This window comes from Orbicella faveolata, unplaced genomic scaffold (assembly GCF_042242905.1).
Source record: "Orbicella faveolata isolate gen_17 unplaced genomic scaffold, um_ofav_v1 contig_34, whole genome shotgun sequence".
In the NCBI taxonomy this organism is placed as follows: Eukaryota; Metazoa; Cnidaria; class Anthozoa; order Scleractinia; family Merulinidae; genus Orbicella; species Orbicella faveolata.
The window spans coordinates 23,814,469-23,837,232 of NW_028301563.1; the positions used below are offsets into that span (position 1 = coordinate 23,814,469).

Here is a 22,764-nt window from a genome sequence, read left to right on the forward strand (position 1 = left end):
TTTTATACTCTGAAAATTAAGATGAAGATAAACAGCCGACCTCAATTTTTTCCTGCTGCCCGGTTTTCTCTGACAATGACACTTAACTGAGATACGAAACTTCATATTTTCAACTAACGCCATTTTCGTCTATAGGAGTACGTTATATGCAATTAGCAAGACGAAAGTCATATTTTGAATACAATTTGCCCATATTTGTCCTTAAGACACTGAAGCAAGTAAAAGACGAGTGAAGAGTAATATCTTTAGCTGAATATATTGCAGCAGAAACCGTGTTATATTTTCAACATCTTTGCAAGAGGTGATGTGTGATGATGTCTGATGTGTGCCTATATGATAAGTGAAGCTTTGGAGCTGCCGGACTTGTTCATAGCTGCCGGACCTTCTTATCCCAGTTTTTATAGTATGAAGCGGCTAGGAGTACTTCTACTTCCCCTGGAGTGGAAGCTAGTCCATCGCAGGTCACTCCACCGGAATTTGTCAGCTTTTCCCAACAATTCTCTGGTACCCATTTATACTCCTGAGTGGAGAGAAGCACTGTGTGAGAGTTAAATGTCTTGCCCAAGAAAACAACACAGTGTCCCAGGCCAGGGCTCGAACCAGGACTGCTCGATCCGGGGACGAGCGCTCTAACCATGAGGCCACCGCGTCTCTATTTGTATGATAAGTTGAGATTCAAATAAAATAAACTAGTCATAATTTTCGAAAGATTTTCAATAAAAAAAATGTGGACAATTCTGTCATCCCTTCTAGTAAAACTGTGTTCTCAAAGACCAATTAACTCACGATTTTACAAGCACACCGGCGAACTTGCAGCCTACACTCCGTAAACAGGAGCACTGAGCTGCGGAACGTAGCCTGTCGCCAACTTAGTCGCAAAACGGACGAAAAGACAGCAACTGTATTAACACGAGTTAATGACAGACTTATTATTTTGCACAGTAACTGTTATCACTCGTATCGGACTGGTTCCAGAACCACTTGAAAATTTATTTATTGAATACAGAATTTCTCATATTACATTCCTTATACAGAATCACCGCGCTGCATCTGATCTTACATCTTTCATGCTCTCTTACACCGACTTGTTTTACATTGATCTGCTAAAATTGAGTTTACTAGTTCAACTTAAGGTATTATATGGGGCGCAACGAATCGAAAAATGTTAATTTTAGTAAAAGCTCATATGAAGCCAAAGTGACCACATACATTTCTTACGAAATGCGCTAAAAAGATACAAAATTGATTTGCACATCAAAGAATACTATAAGAATTTCCAACAAATTCGACACAAAATGTGACAAAAAGACAAATGAAAACGTAATAATGACAAACACTTAGTTAAAATACCCTTTGAAGACATTGCTCATAAAGACGGACAAGACGTGGTTGATATGGACAAGTTATATATCCATATAATTGACACATTAAACTGTTTCTTGATAGTTTCTTAGTAAGATCATCAATTTCGGCGATTGTCGCCTTTTAAAACGCTTGTTGTGTAAGATAACTTCGATGTTAAGTCAGCGCGGACACTTTGTGACTCTCTGCCCTAATCTCCTATGTCTCAGGCTAAATATGAGTGGTGTCACAAATGAAAGAGATCCTGCAATTCCGGGATCTCAGAATTTTCTAGATCGAGAAACAACATGGAAAGGATCTTGTAAGAGAGTTTTGCTTTCCCATTTTTATTTTTATTATTCTTGTTTTCTGTAAGGTTGTATCCTATATCAGGAAGGGAACCTCCTAGCACACACTCTTTAATTTCCCTTTTATCGTGCAATTGACACTGATTGTGATTATTTGTTGGTAGGTACTTGTACAACAATCAGTTGAAAGACTTACCTGAGGATATTTTCCGCTACAATACCGAGCTGGGAAGGCTGTGAGTAGATCTCTTCGAGTAACTCTAGATTACCCTAACTAAATTCCCAACTAGCCAATCAGAAGCTGTGTGTAATGTCTTGATATCCTGAGACATCAAGTCACTGACCTGATATGGCTACAATATCAGGTCATTTGGCCGAATTTGGGTACGGTAAATACCTAATCGTTCCTTTCTGGTACGCTTTGGCGGCATATCAGGCTGGTTTAGTCTCGCCATGGGTATTTCGGCTGGACTACCTCTCGCAAAAGTACGAATCATGGTTCGGCCAAACTTACCTGGTATGCCGCTGCACGCAATTTAAGAAAGTAAGTAAAATAATACTTTGGCAGGTAACAAGTCCGCCTGTTGAACGGCCACAGAACAAGCAACGGCGTGGAGTTCTGTCTCCACTGCACTCGAAGATAAATTTAAACCTTTTTTTATGAACCACTAGATAGACGCGAGAATCCAAACTTTATTTTCACTAAGGTGGACGTCAGCGACGTTTTCTTCCTTTTAAAGTTTCGGTCTTGATAATAAAAATACCACTCTTGTCTTCGAAGCAGTCTGCAATCGTTTTTCCAAGGTGTACTATCTATATATTTCTTTAATCTCTCGCATTCAATTTGGCGAAACTAAACTCTTTGTCTCTCTTAATTTTTTAATGTGTATTTTCTGTGAAGGTTGGACATAAATTACGACGTAGAAAACTAGTAGAGCCCTACAATTCGAAGAAAAAAACTTGAATAAATCAAGTGAAGACAATAGAGAATCTACACTGCCTTCTTCGTTTACAAAACCATTGACATTACAAGCCTTTCCATAAACGTAGTCTAGTTCAGGGTCGCTGACACCGTTTTGCTTCGAATAGTCCATTTCGGCTGCTAAAAGTAACAGCGCTTTTTACCTCATGGTATGTATGACATACCATGAGGTATAGTGATGGTTGGATTGGTCACTCCATTTCCGTTAGACAATTAATTTATGCATTAAATCCGTATAAACGTTAATTAAGCGCCTTTTCCCCTGTCTCCCATACTAAGGTTGGTTTTGTCTGCAAAGTCGTACCATTGTTTTATGTGTCATATATGTGGGGGGAGGGGGTGGGACATATGCGGCAGTACATGTTTACAGCACGGCGCCTTGTGTGTCGAGCCCGACGCAAAAATTGTCAAGGCGGGTTTTTGTTCTTTTCGTTCCTTTCGTTCCATCGTTGATCAAGATACACATTTGAAGACCCCAGGAAGTAACAGGAAATGTGCTCAAGAATGCTCGAGTGGAAAGAGATGAGTTTTAAAGTCCTAATAGTGACGATGTTTCCAAGATTCATTTGGACGACGAGGAATCGATCATCCGTAGCAAGAATGCACGAAACGAACTATTTGGAATGAACGGAATGGTCTGCAGAAGAAGGTAAGCTGTCCTCCTTTTATTTTATTGTATTTTGAATTTTGTAAAAAGAACTCGCAGGACGTATGATTAAAACTAATTACGCTTTTAATATTTCGCAATTCGCTCGGAAGCTGTTCGGAAAATGTCACATGTCAAAGCACATGGTTTCAAGTGCTCTCGCTCAAGATTTTGTATTGTGTTCAGTCTTAGTAGGGTTGGCTTTGATCTGTTTGTGTGTCGAAGTGTCAGAGGCATGGACGTAGTTTGCTCTGAGAAAGCTTATAATAAGTCTCTGAAATATTTAGGGACAGAAGCATTGTCGAAACCCTCAACTGGCTGGGGTAATTTGCAAGGTCAGGAGACGAACAGCTGCGATGAAGCTTTCGTCGAGTTCCCCTCTCGCTGTGGAAAGCGAGACAGCTATAGAGATGCAACACAACTGCCAAACAAATGCTAAATACAATATACGCCAAATAACAAATACCATAACAAATACAAAATATCAAACAGCAAACAAATGCCAAACAGATGATCCGTTACCTGAATGCCACCAGAAATACACGGAGAAAGAACTGAAAGTCCAGAATACCAAGGAGCAAATGATTACCGAAGGTAATCCTACAATACCCGAGCAGTAGGTAAATGCATTTATCGAAGAGAAATGTGAAAATCAAAATATACCAGTTCAGTTGTCAAGCAATTGTCAGTACAGAAATGCAGATAAAAATGTGAATGTACGGAGTTCTAGAGCTACCATTGTCTCCCATCAGTTTAGAATGACACGTGAAAGAGAACCTTCCAGAATTTCTTACAAAATGGTTACTAGACTTTCCAGTGGAAAAAAACAAAAAACAAAAAAGTTAGTGAAATTATACATAAAGAAATATGTCCCGAAATCATCAAAGGTTAAGGCTATGTTGTGTGGATACCATCGCTATCATTTCTTAGAGCGCTATAGAAGTTCAAAGTTCATGTTTTTCTCAAAGAAATATTTCATTAGACAAAGTTTAAGCTTATGTATTTTTCGAACAAGGTCTCCAAAGCATAAAAAGTTGCCTTTGCTTTGTATGATTGCTGAAGGTAATATTTTCAGAAAATTAAGGCAGCTCCAAATGAGAACTTATCATTTCGCAAGCAGAGTCATATCATTGAGTGGAGATGTGGAGTCAAATCCTGGTCCTGCAAATGAGTATTGCAAATCAGTACCTTTTATATCACCCACAAATTCTGTTTGTCTATTAGAATTCAGATTGTCTCAGTTAGGCAGAATTGCACTTGATGTTGGAGGAGGTGGTGATTGCTTCTTTAGGGCTGTACCACATCAACTTTATGGACATGCTAATAGTCATTTCTATGTGCGCAGTGTTGGCATTCAGTATTTAGTGAATCACCCTGAACAATTCGTAGAGAGTAACACTGAGCATTCTTGGCAAGATTATTTGGAAAGAATGTCATGTCAAGGAACATGGGCTGATGCTATCATAATTCAAGCTGTTGCCAATTGTCTTAATTTATCAATTCATATTGCTGAATCAAATGCAACTTTTTCTCCAGTTACTGTCGTTGAACCAGTAAATGTTACAAATGCCGTAAACATTTACATTGGACACCTAGATGAATTTCATTATGTTTCCACAGTAGAAAACAGAACAATGGAGATGAGAGACAACAGCAAACAAACAAAAAATGCAGATGAAAACTAACCAGTTGATGACAGTGAAAAACGTAAAGCTTACAAAAGACAATACATGAGAGAATACATGAAAGACAGAAGAGCTGATGATAACTTTAGAAAAAATGAGAATCAAAAACGAGTGCAAGGCAGCAACATTAATAGCAAAACATCTAGGAACAAGAAACACCAGGCTTCTAAAAGAAGAAAATTGAACCCAGAACATGTCAGAGAAATTGAGTGGCTCTCCTTCGGAAAACGAAAAGCAGAGAACCCGTAGCACATAAGGCAAATAAACAAACAGTCGGTAAGAAAGAGACGAAAGACTGAGGCTCTGACAAGTGTATCAAAACTAACATATAGCAGTCATGAGTTGCAACCACAAGAAAACAAATATGATGCAATTTCTATGATAAATTTGTTTCGCAAAAACATTGCAAGTGGCCCAGAATATGTATGCACTTGTTGTGACCAATTGTGGTTCAAGTGCTCTGTAGTGAAATGTGATGCAAACAAATATAAGGCATGTTCACCAGACATTGGTGAGTCCTGTCTTACTGGTTTTAACAGTGTCAGTGATACTGAGTGGATCTGCATAATTTCCAATTCAACTCTAAAAAAAAGGCAGGTTACCCAGCTGTTCTAAAGTCAATAAGATGGGTTTTCCTTATAAGCCTGATGTATTGAATTTGACATCACTAGAGGAGCGACTAATATCATCTTGTATACCTTTTATGCAAATGCGTGAACTGCCTAGAGGTGGTCAATTGTCTATTCATGGAAACACTGTCAATGTGCCAAATGATGTAAATTCAACTGTTCACTGTCTCCCAAGGCCAATAGGTGAATCACAGACCACTCCAATAAAACTTAAAAGGCGACTTGGTTACAAGCATCACTATCAGTTTCAGAATGTCAGACCTAAGAAAGTATTAGATGCAGCCAAATATCTTGTAGACACTAGTGAATTATTTAAAACTGAAGGCATAAAAGTGCAGAATGCATGGGTAGATGACATAACTTCACAATCAAGCACCCATGAAGAGTGGAGTGAATTTGTTGAAAACCCAGTGCTGATGTGCAAAGTAATGGAAAATGCTGAAAAAATAAAAGAAGTTCTTGACAACATGAAATATGGTGAAGATACCAGTTTTGAAAATTTTCTCAACAAATTACAATTGACTGAAGAAAGTTATATCTTAACTATAAGACATACATTAAAGCGTGACACATTATTTTTGAAAAGGGCACCATCAGAAATACGGATCAATAGTTACAACACTAATTTGCTAAAAGCTTGGCGAGCAAACATGGACATGCAATATGTACTAGATCCTTATGCATGTGCTACCTACATACTGTCCTGTATTACAAAAGGGCAGAGAGGTATGAGCAGACTTCTACAAAAAGCATCTGAAGAAGCTAAATCTGGCAACAATGATATCACAAACAGAGTAAGGCAGATTGGAAACAAATTTCTAAATGCAGTTGAAATTAGTGCTCAAGAAGCTGTGTATCTTGTATTACAAATGCCAATGAGAAGATCCTCCCGAGATTTTCAATTTATCAGCACCTCACCTCCAGATGAAAGGGCATTCTTGTTAAAGAAATTAGATAAGCTCAAGGAGTTGCCTGACAACTCAACTGACATAGAATCTGACAACATCATTAAACTTTATCAAAGAAGACCAAAACAATTGGAAAGGTTTTGCTTGGCTGACTTTGTTGCATTGTTTAACTGTGTTAAAGATAAGGAAGGTAATAGCAGTTGTGCTAGTAATATTAACGCATTATTCACAGACATTGATGATTTTCTACCAGAAACTTATTTTGAAGACAACACTGATGATGACCCTGATAGTAATATATAGATTTAGCCGAGCCTAAAAGCGGAGCTCCTCAGTTACTTTTTGGAATGCTGTTACTAATGAAAATGATCGAACATGTATGTGAGGTAAATAATAATAATAATAATAATAATAATAATAATAATAGATTTGTATAGCGCCATATCCATGGCTCATGGCGCTTTACAGTAAAAAATTGCGAACTATTTAATAGTTTCAGCCGGAAATAGGATCACATCAGCAGATCGAGGTGAAAGATGGTGTGATTATGAAATATAGAGCCATGATTTCAAGGATTTCTGGGAAGCCACTAAAACTCTTGATCACATAAGAGAACTGTCTTCTGTGCTTTTTGGTGGCATTTCCTGTTCTTTCCTATCTTATTCAGAAAGACAAGACATTGTTATTAATCATTATATTCTTTCTTAGTTAACATGGGGACTCCCACACAAAAGAAGTTTAAACATTTTTTTGCTGTGGGGACTGATTGAAATGCAGTGGTTACAATACTCAGTCCCTAAATCTCTACCAAATGAAATCTCGCAAAAATACCAAAATAGTATACATATGTGACAAGTTGGAAAGGTTTGTTTTCTAACTTGTCCCCAAAGATACATTTAGCCATCTTCACTTTTGTCTGGAGTCTCCTCCTGCTGAAAGGGTTTGCAATAAGCAAAATCACTCTTGCATGAATGGTAATTAGGATATTTTTTTTGCTGATCATGAATACTTGCATAGGCTTCTAATAATAATTTTATTATTCAATTTCAATGTGATTTGTTCTTCTTCTTGACTGAGATTGTGGACTACAGGAGTTGTTATTGGGTTCCATTAATTAATTTTGCTATGATTAAATTATACCAAGAATTATAAGCAAGCTAAGAGTAAGTTATATTATGTACATCCATTTTGTCTGTACTACACAACCAAATGCACTCAAAGGTTATGAGGCATAGGTACATTTGTCAGAAGAGCCCAGCATATCCAAGATATGTTTTGATTGACACATCAATTAAGATAATTTACAGCAAAATGGATAAACAATACATCAATATCCTACATGCACCAAACTGGACATAGGGGTTATGAGGCAATCATTTAAACAACAGATTGAAATAATTTATAAACAAGAGAACACTATCTGTACAACAGTAGGGAACAAATTAGCCTTATTGGACGTCGCGAATGGCAAGGCTGTCTGTCTCCATTTCGTGTTGGCAAAATATTAATTTATGCCATGTCCAACGCAGATTATCACAAAATTGATTTACAAACACGATAAATATCATTTTAAAGCCAAAAAAGCAATTATTTAAATAAACCATGAGTAAATTATCTCTAAGAAAAACTGATTAATTTAACAGGCACCTTAAATAACTAGTTAATATATGTGTTTCTTAATAATGTAATACAGTGTATCTGTCACAATGTTGCAGCCATGATATTACAACACACAGGATGGGTTGCAGAACTCCACTTCTAAGTCAGTTTATTCAATGACCTTGGTGCAGAAATTATAATCCCATCAAGTTGTCTGTAAATACAGAGAAACCAAACAAATCATTGCAATCTTAAGTAATAAATTATTGAACTCTTTTGTATGTATGTACGGTGTATGTTCCATTAACATTGGGGATCTCTCAGAAGCTGCATCCATCATAAATTAATTTGTTCCTGCGTGCATTTGTTTATAGAACTTTTCACACTTTAATATCTCTGTCATACTTATAGTGATCTCTGTGTTCTACAACAATTAGTACACGAGAAAAATACACTCAGTAAGATATTGTTTACAATAAAAATCAATGCTTATAAGCAATCATAAGGACTTTAAATTTACATTTCTTCCGAAATATCTCACCAGGCCATGGTTGCTTTGAAAATCTTTGATGTCTTAATACAGGCTGCCCATGTGAAAACTGTTCATATATAGAATGACAGGAACAGACATGTAATCATACTGTAGCTGCTACTTGAACACCACTGTTATTCAGATAAAAACATATCGATTATAATTTATTATAATCTTTACACAATAACAGATGACATTCCTTTCTTTGATGTACAGTGTACTTCATTGTTAGTTGTTTACTGAGTGTTAGTGAATCAAATGCTAGGGGCTGGTACCCCCGGGGGCAGCACTGCCATATATGGGCTATATAGGTATGTGCCGCTGTGAAGGGTATGGTTTTCAAGCAGTTTACTCTAGGATAGGGTATATAAATCAGAGCATTTGGGTCTAGAATAGGGTATCATTTTTCACAAAATTGACTAGTTGGTTGAAGATTTTATCTAGACTCAGGAAACCAGGAATTGCCACTCAAAAATATAAAAAAATCAAATCAGCAAGTTTAAATTTATGCAAATCAGCCTCAACAGTGTCGATAGATGGGGGGATTTGGGGAGTTTACTCTAGTATAGGGTAGCAAAATTCAGCTGAACTAGCTCTGGTATAGGCTAAGGGTTCCAGGGTCCAAGCGGCACATCCCCACCCAGAAATTCCCAAAGTACCTCCCCCGGGCTGGTACCCCAACTTTCACAGTGGCAGGCTCTGCCCTGAGATGCAAAGAAAACTTAATAACTGAAATGAACTTGGCGACTTGCTTTTGAGATCAAATGCAATTTGCTTTAAAGAAGAAACTGGAACATTGCAAGTTACAACAATGGGCCCAGTCCCAATCAAAGGGTCATCCAGGCTGTTTGGTTGTACATATAACTGTACAACTGCATATGAGTTCAGCTTCCAAAAGAAAATCAGAGTTTGTCAGGATAAATACTGATGTTCTTGCTTACTACATGTAAATCTGAATGTGCAGTACCAGAAGATATTCACACCCAACACCCATTCATGGCCAGTCTTCAAAAATTCCAAATTAAAGTATCAGGAAGATAGAGCTCTAATAGAGAAAAAACCTCCATGTGGGGTATGAATCTTTTCTTGAAGAAAACAATGTCTGAGAAATCATTAATTACAAAATAATGTTTCAGAAATATCTTACCTGGTAATTCCAACTTTCAAAAAATTTTGTAATCTAGACTGTCTAGCCACTTCATATATTTGACAAGTTGACACTGGGCATGTTTGTCAATTTGTGGGCTTCAACATCACATTACAATAGTAGCATTGGTCAACTAAAAACAGCATAATTTGGTTAATTAATATACACTGTACATTATTACACTGAAATATTGGTGTAGATCATTGCACACCAACAGATACAGAACCATCACAGATATGATATTATATTTTTAACCTCTCTGAAATTTCAGATTATTCAAGATTAACATGCACATACATCATTAAGGACAACCCTAAAAAACTGAATCCAGAAACCGGAATCCGGAACTGGAAACTAGAATCCTGAATCCAGATATTATGAATGATGATAGAAATAATTCACTTCGGCAATGTCTAATAAATAAATATGGGGAAAAACTATTTTGCTGTTATTTACTTTCTTGGCTTTACTTCAGCTACAAACCGTAATTGCTAAAAAATTTTTGACTAGTTCTGAACAACCCTTAGCTATACATCTGGCCCAATTGTTCAAAAGCTGGATAAAGCTATCCATTGGGTAATCACTTTCCAGTCAGGGTTAGTGATTTTTCAGGTGGATAGAGTTACTCATAGCTTGCGAGCAGGCTCTACTATCTGTCTCTGGTGCCTGAGCAGGCTAAATAAGTGTCTAGTGTTTTTCTGCATTGGCATGTCAGCGAGTGCCTTCCTGCAGCTTTGCCTCTCATGCCCCTGGCCCAAACACAAGAGCCTGCTCAAAGGCTTAGTTACCCATCTTTTGTTCAACTTGGTTCTGGTGAGAGTGCAGTTCTTGTCTAGATCAAATTGCTATGAGAAGACTGGCGAGTGGCACAATAACAACAAGCTATTGTGGTGAGTTTTTGGCAGTCTTTAAGCATCTTTTAACAACATGTGGTCCGATCTGTTAGCTAGTGAGAAGCAGACGGAAGTAAGTGTGCAAGATTTCTATAAATAAATTGTTTTAATATGATGGCCGCCAAGAATATGAAATGCTGATTTGTCACAGTATCAGTGTGGAAATAGTGTTGATCCGGAACTAGTTTGGTATCTGTTGGACAAATCAAATATTGTATTAAGACGAGCCAGGTTAGCCTTTGAACTTCGAAAGTGGGGGGCATAACCATCAATGTACAGGGGGCTGCCACTGACAGACATCCTGTTCTCTATGACATTTTCTATCTTGTTCAGTATCTACTAGACATAAAGAGTAAATTTATACCTCTGGTAAATTGCAGATCGCTTATTAAACAAAATGGCAAGAAGATCGTTTAAATCTTATAACCGCGCTTTTAAAATTTAACTGTTTTGTTAATACTACAGTCACAATGCAGTGCACATTCCAAAGCAGTCCTTGATGATTCATTGATTACTGTAAACACATCACTTGATCAACACAAAATGTGTCATATCTTATTGCACCATCAGTCTTAACCTTTGCAAAAGCTATGATGATGTAATGGTCTTAATCTGGAAGTTCGCTCGGGACATGCCCACGAATGACACAAAAGGAAACAAGTGTCACGCTATTAATAATGCTTTTAATAAACAGCTTTCTTCCTGAAACATCAAAATTTAATTTGCTTGCGCTTTGAAGTAGTCACGCAGGTCACACAATCAGGGGAGTTTACGTTATCCACAGCTAATTTTGGAACGGTTGTGTTTTTTCTCCTAGCACTGACTTAAACATTGCAAGTTCTGGCAAGCTCTTGTTTACCTCGGCAAATACTTAATTTTTCTTCAAATCTCTTAACTCGCTGTGATGAAACAGCCAAAGAATTCGCTTCATTTGCCGAAACCCACAAGAAATACTCACAAAATTGCACATACATGAATGACCATCGCTTCTGGCGAAATAAACTTGCAAAGTAAACATGATCTTACAGTGTATATGTCATGTAGCGAAAATGAAAGCTGCAACGTCAGCACATTCCATGGCTGACATACGTTTTTAACGTATCTATTATTTCCCTTTGAATCCAACGCTTCGATAAAACCAGAAGAAAATATATATTATACACAAATAAAGAAAACAATATCCGTAACATTGTCCTTGTATTAACGTTTCAACAGCTTATGGCGAATAAATGTCACAGGTTGCGTGATTCAAAATTTGGCTGAGAGGAAGTTTGGGTCTGGTCACTGACCGCAAACAAAAAAAAAAACAACACTGGTAGAACATGAACTGCGCTCGGCCCATGGCTGTGCAGTTAATTGCCAGCAAGCTTATTTTAGACGCTCTCAGGGTGCTTGGAATTAAATTATGACGCACTTTACGAAGATTCTCATAATTATAGCCCTCACTAGAAATAACGGTTGCACGAATTTCAACAGATGGGGAATTTTTGTGTCAGTTTGAGGTCCTTTTTACTTGGCCGCTTATTTTTTACAGGCAAAAATGTAAGCAAAACAATTTTCGAGTATTTGAAGAACTTGTTTTCTTCGATTTGTGGATTCTGGTTTCCGGTTACTGGATTCCAGTTTTTCGTTCTGGATTCCGGCTTCCAGTTTCTGGGTTTTAGGGTTGCCCCACCTTTAACAGAGTGTTTGCTTTACATTCAGTTTACACATGACTGTTATCCAACATAGGCAGACTTATAAGTTTGCCTTCAAAAATAAACTGCAACAACTATCGCATCTTTCATCACCTATTCTTGTGATGAAATGACACAAAATCAAAGTACAAGAAGTCAAAAGCATAAAACAAACTTACCTGGTAATGCTTACAGTTCCTCTTACTGTCTGCATATGCCTTCCATAAACTGGTACTGCCTGGACAATGTACTCATTATTTTTGTGATCTCACCTTAAAACATCACTGTTATATAATTTGTCCTGAAAAAGCAATGCATGAAATGTTATGCCCTTGGCACTCACCAAATACCTTTACATGAAGTACAAAGTACACCACATCAACATTCACAATTCTCTTTACTTTCACGGTAACTTTTTTTGTGTCATTTTCCCTAACTTGAAGACAGGACTTCCACATTAGGTGATAATTTGCCTCTGAAATCTCTGTGAATTCACAGGGAGTGATAACAATTAAATTGTGACTAATTTTAGCAAAGGAGGCGTTCAAATGTCAGATTTTAATGTTAAGTTTATAACTTTACATTACTCTTCATATATATATAACCTCTCAATGATTGCACCTGTAGACAGAAGGTGTGCTGGGGGAAGAGATGTTCTAAACTTTCTGAACTTTTCCCCCTTACCTGTAATAGGATGACTATTATGAACTACGAGTTGCAACCAACACCAACATCAGGTTATGTATACACATGTATATTTTGTTGTCTCCTGTAATCATAAAACAATAAAAATCTAAACCCTCCATAAAGTTCATACGCAATAACACTGCCACATGTAGCACTGTTACTGGGAATTAATTTAAGTGAAGCTGTTGAAACAGCGCGATCTGTCAAAATTGTTTCTAGCCGTTAAGGCAGGATAACAGAATATACACGTAGTACACAGCAAAGGCCAGAGATACACACATGTTGGTTATTAGTTAGGATTTTGTGAGCTTCTGTGCTAGGTATGGTGGAAAATAATGGACTATCAAAAATGAAGGGTCCTAAGACATTTTGACAGCAATGAGAGGAATGAATATATAAATTTACAAAAGAAAGAGAAGTTCTTGCCCTGTCCAGTTCTCTGTCATAAAAATATCATTTACATACATTTATTACATATGGCTTGTGTTTAAAGCTGATACAATGCACACTCTGATTGGCTAATTCTAGTGCATTATTTACATTTACAAGGTATACGTCAGTAAAATCATAAAACATCACATGCGACTAAAATAAAAAATAAAAACTAAAAAGAAATGCCTACATGTAATTCATAATAGTTTAAAATACTTAACACTAAAACAGATCTAATTCTTTACTTTATTCAAAATTATGCCCATGGGTCAATTACGAGCATGCTAAAAGGTCCTAACACAAAGTAAAAGGAAATTAAGAAAACTATTGCTTTTTTCCTGAAAATTGTAGCGACTGAAAACAATGATTGAACACTCTGAGAGTGCATTCTATCACCCTGACAAGACAAAATTTAAGGAGAATAGAGAATTTACAAAGTTATATTACAAAGGAATTGGTACTGGACAGGACAAAGGAAAAAGCCAGGAAGAAACTGAAACTTTCTTCGACGAGCAAAAAAGTATGCATGCACAACAAAGAAAACAGTGAGTGACATTCGGTTAATGAGTTGCAGTGTAGTTAATAGGCACCTTAAGATACCAGGACGGGACGAGCTAGGACGGCTACCGGAAGTAAATTAACTCAATGGGGCATGCGCACGAGAACTCTCAACTCATCTCTCTACCGTCCTCATCTCGTCGAGGACGCCATTTCGCCCGACGAGCCGTCGTAACGAAAACGTGAGTATTTTGCTCTTGTTTTGCCTCGATAACTGTTCCAATTGACTTTATTTTCAGTTATATTGATAGGAATGTTTATAAGGTTCACAGTTTTCGTGATTGTAGTGTAGAACACTACGCTGAGATACGAAAATGTGAATAAAAATATTCCTTGTCTGTTCGTTTGTGTTTCTGCAGTCACTGTTCAGACGCTATCACGAGTGTGCAAGCTCAATACAAACTGTATGCATTGAGAATACATCAGTGTAAGTGCAGTCGATAAAATGTTGTAAGAATGAATGACATGGAGCATCTATCGAGCAAATAAAATACACATTTTCAAACTGATGTTTAGCTTTTTTATGCTACCCGGAACTTGAAGCAACGTTTGTTTGATTTTTATGATGCTTGTTACTGACAATTACAGATGGTAATGGATCTCATTGCTTCTGTGAATAGCTTGTACGAGGTTCGAATTATTGACGTCGCTGTCCTTTGCGAAAATGCACATCTTAAGCATTTTGTTTTTGGCGACACGACGGGACCCTCGAAAGTTTCCCGCGTCCACTGCCGTTGCCGTCCTGGCCTTCCCGTCCTCGTATCTTAAGGTCCCTAATAACAAAATTAGTGTGAAGAAATGAGCAGAGAGAGAGAGAGTGCATGTGTGGAGAGAGGAGAGCACTCTCACCAACTAAATTGTGTATGTATGTATGTATGTATGTAAAACTTATTTCTAATACCGAGAAATGGTCAGGGCAAGAACTTCTATGCCCTAAATTGTCATGTCATTTACACTGTTCAATTTACCGAGTAAAGCTCTTCGCATTTTTTTTTTCTATTAGTACTATCTCACTTTTGAGGAACATTTCCATATTAAGTGTAAATACTGCATATTTGGGGAATAACCCATGTACCCCCAATCAAAAGCAGTGGCACTAATAAAATGAAATAGTAAATCAAAATGAAAGTAGAGCTTTATTTGCACACAGGATTTACATGCACAATCGTCTACTTGACATTTGGACTATATAAGCATTTCACCAAACCGAACTAATTGGACAGACAACAAAATAAAGCGAGGAAATCTACATTATAAACACAATAATTATGCATATCACTTCATCTGAGTATCAAAAGCAAATCCCTTCTCAGTGAAAGGTAACCGAATGAAAGAGAGGATAAAGAAAATTCGTTTAGTAACCAAATGAAAGAGAGGATAAAGAAAATTTGTTTAACCTTGCAGTGTTAAAAGTTCAATAATTATTCACGCTTAAATTTGAATATTACAGTGTGCATTTTTGCCGACGGCTTAATTTAGCTTTGCAGTCATTTTATCGGCGGTAGCTTTGCCAGTCTTCAACCAAATTTAAACCTGGGAATTCACCCAAGCATTTCGCCAAACCGAATAAATTGAACTAACAAAACGAGGAAATCTCCATACTTTGTAATCACAATATGCAAATCTTCACATAGGAACGTTGAAAGTAAATTTAGCAAATCCTGTTCGCTTCGGCTTAAAATGGTTTGTACACCTTTCTTGGTTTTCAACAACAAGAAGAAATTTTAGCAGTCTACGAGGTGGCTGTGCCAACTAACACAGAGAAAGCTTCAAAACTCGCCCGGCCGTGTTTACAAATACGGTTTTGGTTAAGCTTATTTTTAGACGTGAGGTTATAAGCTTAGGTTGACGACGAATATCGACAGAAAGCTTAATTTGTCTACAACTAACAACAACCTCCACAAAGCGATTCACTTGCTATTGTTTAGAGATGAGAGAAATTAAAACGATGCAATTTATAAATTGTCTCACAGCATGGCTTCAAATAAGGAAGACTTTCAAAGGATTCCAATTGAAAATAAGCTTATATTGCCGAGGCAAATTGTTAATTTTCATAGCAAACGCAACAACAAAAGTCACTTACCGCAAGTTGGCAATATCAGTTCGGCCAGTGTAAATCTTCCAGGCAGAAACTTGCAGCAAAAGTTGTGAAGACTGAAATCAACTAATCTTTTCGACACATCAACGAATCAGCCAGTTTTTCCCGCTGTGTTTACTGTTTTGTAATACTCGGACATGTTTGATTTCTCTTGTTCATCACCTGACAAAATCTGACTTTTCTTGCACGGCTGCACAGCGTCACAATGCGTGAGTTTTAAAAACTTGACACTGAAGTCTTCTGAGTACTTTCACATCCTATCTATGGCCCTCGTTAGCTTTGGTTAACGGCATTGTTCGGTATTATTTCACTTCCTTTCTCTAGCCCTTGACTCACTATAATTCACGGCATTGTTCAGTACTGTTTTGCCTCCTTCCCCAGCGCTGGCCCGCTCTTTTTCGCGATCTTCTTCGCTACATCTTTGCCTGTTAATTTTTGCTTTCTTTTTAATTCCTTCAGTGCAACCCCATCAGATCAACCTCCGCTATCGTTTGTCGACATAACAAATAGAAATGCGTTTTCTTTTCTTTAAAAATTCCGCCAAGAAAAATGGCATTCTTCTGCTAGAGACCGAGGGTGCATGTCTCTGTCGACCTATTTGCTGGAGTATGGCCGCCATGTTGGGCAACTCCGCCGTCGCTGTCGCCATCGTCGTCGTCGTCGTGCGTACACGCCCACGAGCAATACCGCTAGCCATTAAAACCATGAGAAAATTCATTCATGGGTTACCTTTTCTTTCCCATATGAGTATGGGGCTCCACTTGGCGGCCCTTTGGGCCGCCGGAGCTCCGCTATTAATGTCATTGAGTCTGAATGTGAACCAAATGAATACAAACTAAAAGGAGATATGAAACTAGTAAAAAGGAAAAGCCTAAAATAATCCACTCTGTCAGGTACCAACACACATATATAGTGGGGGTTCTGGCACAGTGGGTAGCAAGGGACAACAACCGTCCAAAAAAAGCCCCCCAGCTCCTTCTCAGACTGAAGCTTCGGAGAAGGAGCTGGGGGGCTTTTTTCGGACGGTTGTTGCCCTTGCTACCCACTGTGTCCAGAACCCCCACTATATATGTGTGTGTGTTTCTCTTCCTCCTTGATCAGTGCTGTGCGGGAAACCTCACTTCGGGTCCATGGAAGCTGCAAGTAATCAATATGCGCAGATGTGCCCTTCACTAGTATATACAAAACTGTGCCAGAAAATTTTTCCTATTGGAGAAGTGCATGCTCTGTGTATACTGCGCCGACATAGCTGCCTGTGGACTTTCCGAGGCCATTCAAAGCCTCCCTCCAAAGCTTCGTGAGATCATTCTAAAGGAGTACATCGTGATAAAAATCAAGGAAAAAAGGAAATGGGGTGGGACAAGGTACACGAGAATATTTTAAAACTGCCTTTTTGCAAATTCAAGCAGCAGATTGTGCCGATGGTTATTTGTTTCGATTATCTGCACTGTTATTTCGAGGAGTGCTGTTTCCCCTGTTTCGAAAAGGAGGGAACTGTTCATAAAGCAACGCTAAGCCCGCTGATAATACCTCTCGTAGAAGCCAGCCCCGAGTACAAGAATTTTTTAAAAGTATGCTCCGGGGATGGTTACGATTGGCACGAGTGGTTCCTTTTTGGAAGGGAGCGTTAGCGAAAAAAGGCGGCAACGTTATAACCGCCGGTCGAATTTACATTTAAAAATCCACAGTTTCATTTGCATATGATAAAAACATGCTTGTCAGTGTTCACTTGATTGTGTTTCTTGTGAATGAATATTTCACGCCTGAGTGGCAGAGACAAGTGCGTGATATTACACGCGAAGTTGTTGATTGCTTTCATGACACGCTTCCGGTTGTTTGAGGCTTTCATACAACAGCTTCCCGTTGCGAATTCCTGAAGGCTTCAGTTTAAGCTGGTTGCATTCCTCTTGGCTTCAGTTGAAGCCATCAGGAATTTTCAAAGCCATCAGGAATGTTGAAGCCAAGAGGAATTTTACAGGCAGATTTCAATTTTTTGTCCACAGTTTGTTAGAATACGGTATTTCTTCTTGGCCTGGTCAAAAAAATAACACTTTTCATCTTTTTTCAACGAAAAATGGGGCACGAAACGCGGTAGAACAAAGAGATTTCACTAGAGCGATAAAAAGAAACAGCTCATCAGGGGGTTTCCCTATTTCGCACTTGGCTGCGTCAAGTGAGTAACCTTGAAAGTTCAAGGCTATTTTTGTGAAATGTCAAATATCACGATCACATGTTTTTGATGAGACAAAGAGAGAGTTTTGTGTTTTTTTGCTCAAAATTTAGTTCAAATCTGCTGTTTAATCCGCAAGTTTTTTTCTATATTCTTCCCGAACCTGGTCCCGAACCTGGTTTCTTATTTTTTCAATATCTGGCTGGATTGGACTTGTCTGTATTCGCGAGAAGTTCGAGCATAAAGTCTCTTTAAGCTGGCGATATTTCTGCATTTCACGTGTGATCAGTTGAAACCGTGTCAGAAACCCGATTATCATTAAGAGCCTTTGAGACGGCAAGGTTAATCGAGTCATGTTTCCTGATAGCCAGAGAATGGATTCTCGAGTGCTTATTGACTTTCCGTTCAAGCTTCTTGTTGACAACAGACAGGCCAGTGGAAACTGCGCCGGATAAAGTGGCTATCCCGGCAACAGGCGCGCCGACAACAATTCCAACACCGGTGAGTGATTTTGCAACAGCCCCAGAAGACAGAACTGCTGTGAAGGCACCAAGGCCAACCAGGGAATAATGAAGCGCTTTCCGGGCTTTTTTGTATTTTTTCAACACAAGCCTGTAATGCTCGACCTCAGCAGAAATTTCTTTTTCAATTCTGCTGATCTCGGTTAGCCGGAAATTCTCGGCATTTGTCGTTTCGGGAAGGCTTGGATAGATTCCTCTTTCATTCTCGGCAGGCGGCGCGCTTGGTGGCAACAGATTCGCCGAAGACATTGCGTATATAAAGAAATTTAATTTAACTCTAATTCAAAAAGAAGAGGGAAGCCCTTGAAATCAAAGAGTTCGCCACTTTCATCTTCCACGCTAATGGTGATGCTATTTATGGACTGGTCTGTAGAGCAGTCTCGCAAAACCTGTTGCGGAGAACCCAGGTAGATCACCTTTTCATAAGGCTTCCCTTTCACATAAAACGTGGCTAATACATCTGACCTTTTGCCGTTGAACAGATTCCGTTCTGTGTCGATCAAATCACAACGAATAAAATATGTCGTTGGAGATGAAAGCCTTTTTACAAGTGTTTTAGTGGCCAACTTTGGCTTAACACCAAGAAAATTTGATAAATTTGTGTCAAGAACAACTCTCTTGAACCCTTTATTTACGATTTGAAGCATGCCACAAGGTTCATTCATTTTAGTTTCCATAGCATAACCGATTTTGGTGAACATGCTGTCTATTTTTTCTGCCAAGCTTTCTAAAGTGTAATTCCCTGGTAAGAAAATTGCGGTGGCAGAGCCAGTCAAGGTTGCTGTTCCTCTTTTTTTCAAAGTGTCCCAGCTGTTGTACAAGCTGCAAGAAATGAGTTTAATGAAATGCACTTTCGGTATCGGTTTTTCAAAATATATTGTCTCGCCATTCTGTTGCGTGACAATAGTGAGAACAACCATTTTATATTCAACAAATAAAATTGTGTTCAAATTAACTCAAATTCAAAAAGAAGTGGCAAGCCTTTGAAATCAGAGTTCGCCATTTTCATCTTTCATGCTAATGGTGATGCTATTTATCAACTCATCTGTAGAGCAGTTTCGAAAAACCTGTTGCAGAGAAGCCTGGTAACTTACTTTTTCATAAGGCTTCCCTTTCACATCAAAAGAGGCCAAGATATCTGACCTTTTGCCATTGAACAGATTCTTTTGTTTGTCGATCAAGTCGCAATGAATGAGATATGACGTTGGAGATCTAAGCCTTTTTATGAAGTTTATAAACTTTAGCTTTCGCCCAATACCAAGCAAACGGCTAAATCGCGATCAAGTTCTATCGGTCTTGACCCCGAATTTTTGATTACAAGCTGGCCAAGAGGTTGGTTTATTTCTGTTTCCAACTTATAGTTATATTTGATGAAAAGATTGCCTATTTCAAGTGTAATTCTTTCTAAATTGTAATACCCTGGGAGTACTTGACCAACTGGCAAAGTGATATTTTTGGCATCATTATTATCTCCCAAGGTGATGGAACCTTCTCTTTTCAAATTGTCCCCGCTGTTGTATAAACTGCACGAAATGAGTTTCATGAAATCGACTCTCAGTATCGGTTCTTCAAAATAGATGGTCTCGCCGTTCTGTTGTGTAACAATAGTGAGAAAAACCATTTTATATTTAACAAATAAAATTGTGTTCAAATAGTATGGCGATTGTGTGGAAAGATCCGAACCTTGTGATAAAAGATGCAATGGCCAAGGAAAACGCGTGGAGAGTATTTGTGGCACATTTCCCCAAGGCCGATAGATCCCGTTTCATCACTCAGGGGAATACCGACGGAAAAAACGTAACGGAAGAAATCTTTTTCAAAGAGGATCCAGGCTCGCTTCAAAGCATCTTCAGCTCAGACAAAAAATATTGGAGCGAGGAAATGAAAAAGGTGCTCGGTTTGGAAGACAAGCGCTCGGGGGACATTGGAGGGTTTCCTTACCAGCTGGCGCTGCTTGGTTCAAAAGTTTCCTTGCCCATCCCTGCGGTACCTTTCGATGGAAAAGCGCCAAGCTTGACAAAAATATTCGACGATGCAATCAAAATCTACGTCATGCCTGACCAATATTTCACGACGAAATTCCGAGAAATATTTGAAAAAACCAAACTAAGGCACACGTCGGCAGTCGAATCAAAACGCTGGCTGGGAGGACCTGACATGAAATATTGGCCGCAACAGCTCAACTTCGCGGTTTTCTGCACGACACAGGGGTGTGGAGTTTCTCGCGAAATCTTTGACAGCAGGATGGATCTTCCCCCGCAGATAAGAGCTTTCTACAAATTCCACGTGTATTTCATGGTCAGGCACATTCTGTACCAGCTAGGAGGAATTAAGAGCATGAGCGCTTCGCCCGGAGACCCGCCTTTCAACCAATACAATAATCATTACGACGTCGCTTCATACAAAAGGATATGCAGTGAGTTCAGCATTGCCCCCTCGAGTGATTTTTGCTTCACTCACGGGGAAAACCACGGTCTGGGAAGCGTTTACGTGTACGCGACAGGCGCGGGCCCATCAAAAACTGATTATAAATACCCGGAATGGAACAAATTCAGCGATGAAGGCGGGAAAGCAATAAATGGGGACCTTATTTATTACATCGAGCCGGGTGCCGCTTCTGAGGCTCAATCGGACTGGTTCTCCCCCAATACCGCAAATGGCTTTACCCAGGCTGGCTTGGCACGAATCAACCAGTCGATCGAGGCTTTCGTTTACTGCACCCTGGGCGCACAAGTCAACTTCCGCAGCAGCATTCTGGGTTCGGGCGGCCAAGCGAGAGAAGCCCAAAGCGAGTTCCTGGTGCTGATGGAAGACGCTATCAGACAGCCCGATCTGGCCCAGAGCATGCAAAAGTACCACCTCGCGGTGGATCAAGCGAAGGTGAGGCTCAATCTCGCTGTAGCCCCAATGGCCTGGCTCATGCCCACGCAAATGATTATCAACACCGCAAGCACGATCGGTTACAACAGCAAGCTGAAACAGGCAGTCTCTGGGATGAAACTGGGGGTGAACAACGAGCTAAAGCCAGACACAAAAAAAGCTGGGCTCAAAATCATGGCAGGCGGCCCGTCAAAGATAAACCCGCCCAACAGCCACCCGTCCAACCTGATACACAAAGCCGCAACAGCCGAATCGGGGCGTGGGATTCCACCCCACAGGAAACCATCTTCGTCCGAAACTCAACAAGCGCAGCCACCGGTGGAAAAAATAGAGCCCGAGGCTCCAGATAAAACACCGCAACACGAAAATAACAAAACGGCTGTCATTGTCGGTGTAGTCGGATTATTGGCGTTGCTGTTCATGGCTTGGCGGTAAGTGTGGGGTTCCACCCCACAGCCCTGGGGCGCGGGGCAGAGTCCCGCTGGTTAACGCTGGTTCTTAAAATATTCTTCGAACAAAAAGGCCACTGCGGCAAGAATGAGCAGCCAGGTATGCTCGGCCAAAAATCCGATGACTTGGCCGGCGGCTTTGAACAGGAAGCTCACGATCAAGGCAATCAGCCCGGACAGCAGAGAACCGAGTTTTGTGGCAATATCTTTGAGGCCATTTCCCAAAGCTTTACCGGTGGCTTTCAAACCTCTGGTGAGGACCCCGATGACAGTGCCGATTGTGGTCCCGGCGGCGAGAAGAATAGCGGTCAATGTCACGCCGTATTTTTTGAAGACCTCCTTGACCCTTTCCAAGAGAGGCCGCCCCCTTTCCCTTTCCGCAATCTGAGTTTGCAAACGCGCGATCTCCTCGTTCCTTCTGCAACTCTGCCTTCTGCGGCTTCTTTTTCGAAGGGCGAGGCATTCTCATCTTGGATGATCGCCTGGTCTTCCTCGTTTTGGCGCTGCAGCTCGCTTTCCTGCTCTTTCAGGTCGTCCAACGTTTTTGTTTGGTTGTACCTTTCTTCCAAGGCGTTTGTTTCACTTTCTTTTTCAGCGAGGCTGGCCCTGAGTCTGTCAGTCTT

At 39.5% G+C, this 22,764-nt stretch overlaps 2 protein-coding genes, 1 long non-coding RNA gene and 1 pseudogene across 5 annotated transcripts in view; all 4 read left to right on the forward strand.

The window, feature by feature from the left end:
• Positions 1-2,980: 2,980 nt before the first annotated feature.
• Positions 2,981-22,764, forward strand: part of LOC149105357 (uncharacterized) — a 36,489-nt gene continuing 16,705 nt past the window's right edge. For all 3 annotated transcript variants that reach the window (XM_089270515.1, XM_089270514.1, XM_089270516.1), the window contains exon 1: positions 2,981-3,280. Coding sequence is in view for 1 of the 3 variants with exons in the window: in XM_089270516.1 (XP_089126642.1) it covers positions 3,255-3,280 (26 nt within the window). In the remaining 2 variants the exon portion in view is untranslated. The remainder of the gene's footprint in view (positions 3,281-22,764) is intronic.
• LOC149105358 (uncharacterized) lies at positions 3,334-8,375 on the forward strand (annotated as a pseudogene).
• On the forward strand, positions 13,058-14,532 carry LOC149105359 (uncharacterized). The gene is made up of 2 exons (XR_016201123.1): positions 13,058-14,205; positions 14,383-14,532. It is a non-coding gene; the product is annotated as an uncharacterized LOC149105359 (long non-coding RNA).
• LOC149105360 (uncharacterized) lies at positions 14,982-22,750 on the forward strand. The gene has a single exon (XM_089270513.1). It carries the CDS (start codon positions 20,469-20,471, stop codon positions 22,125-22,127), a length of 1,659 nt encoding a protein of 552 aa, XP_089126639.1. The 5' UTR covers positions 14,982-20,468; the 3' UTR covers positions 22,128-22,750.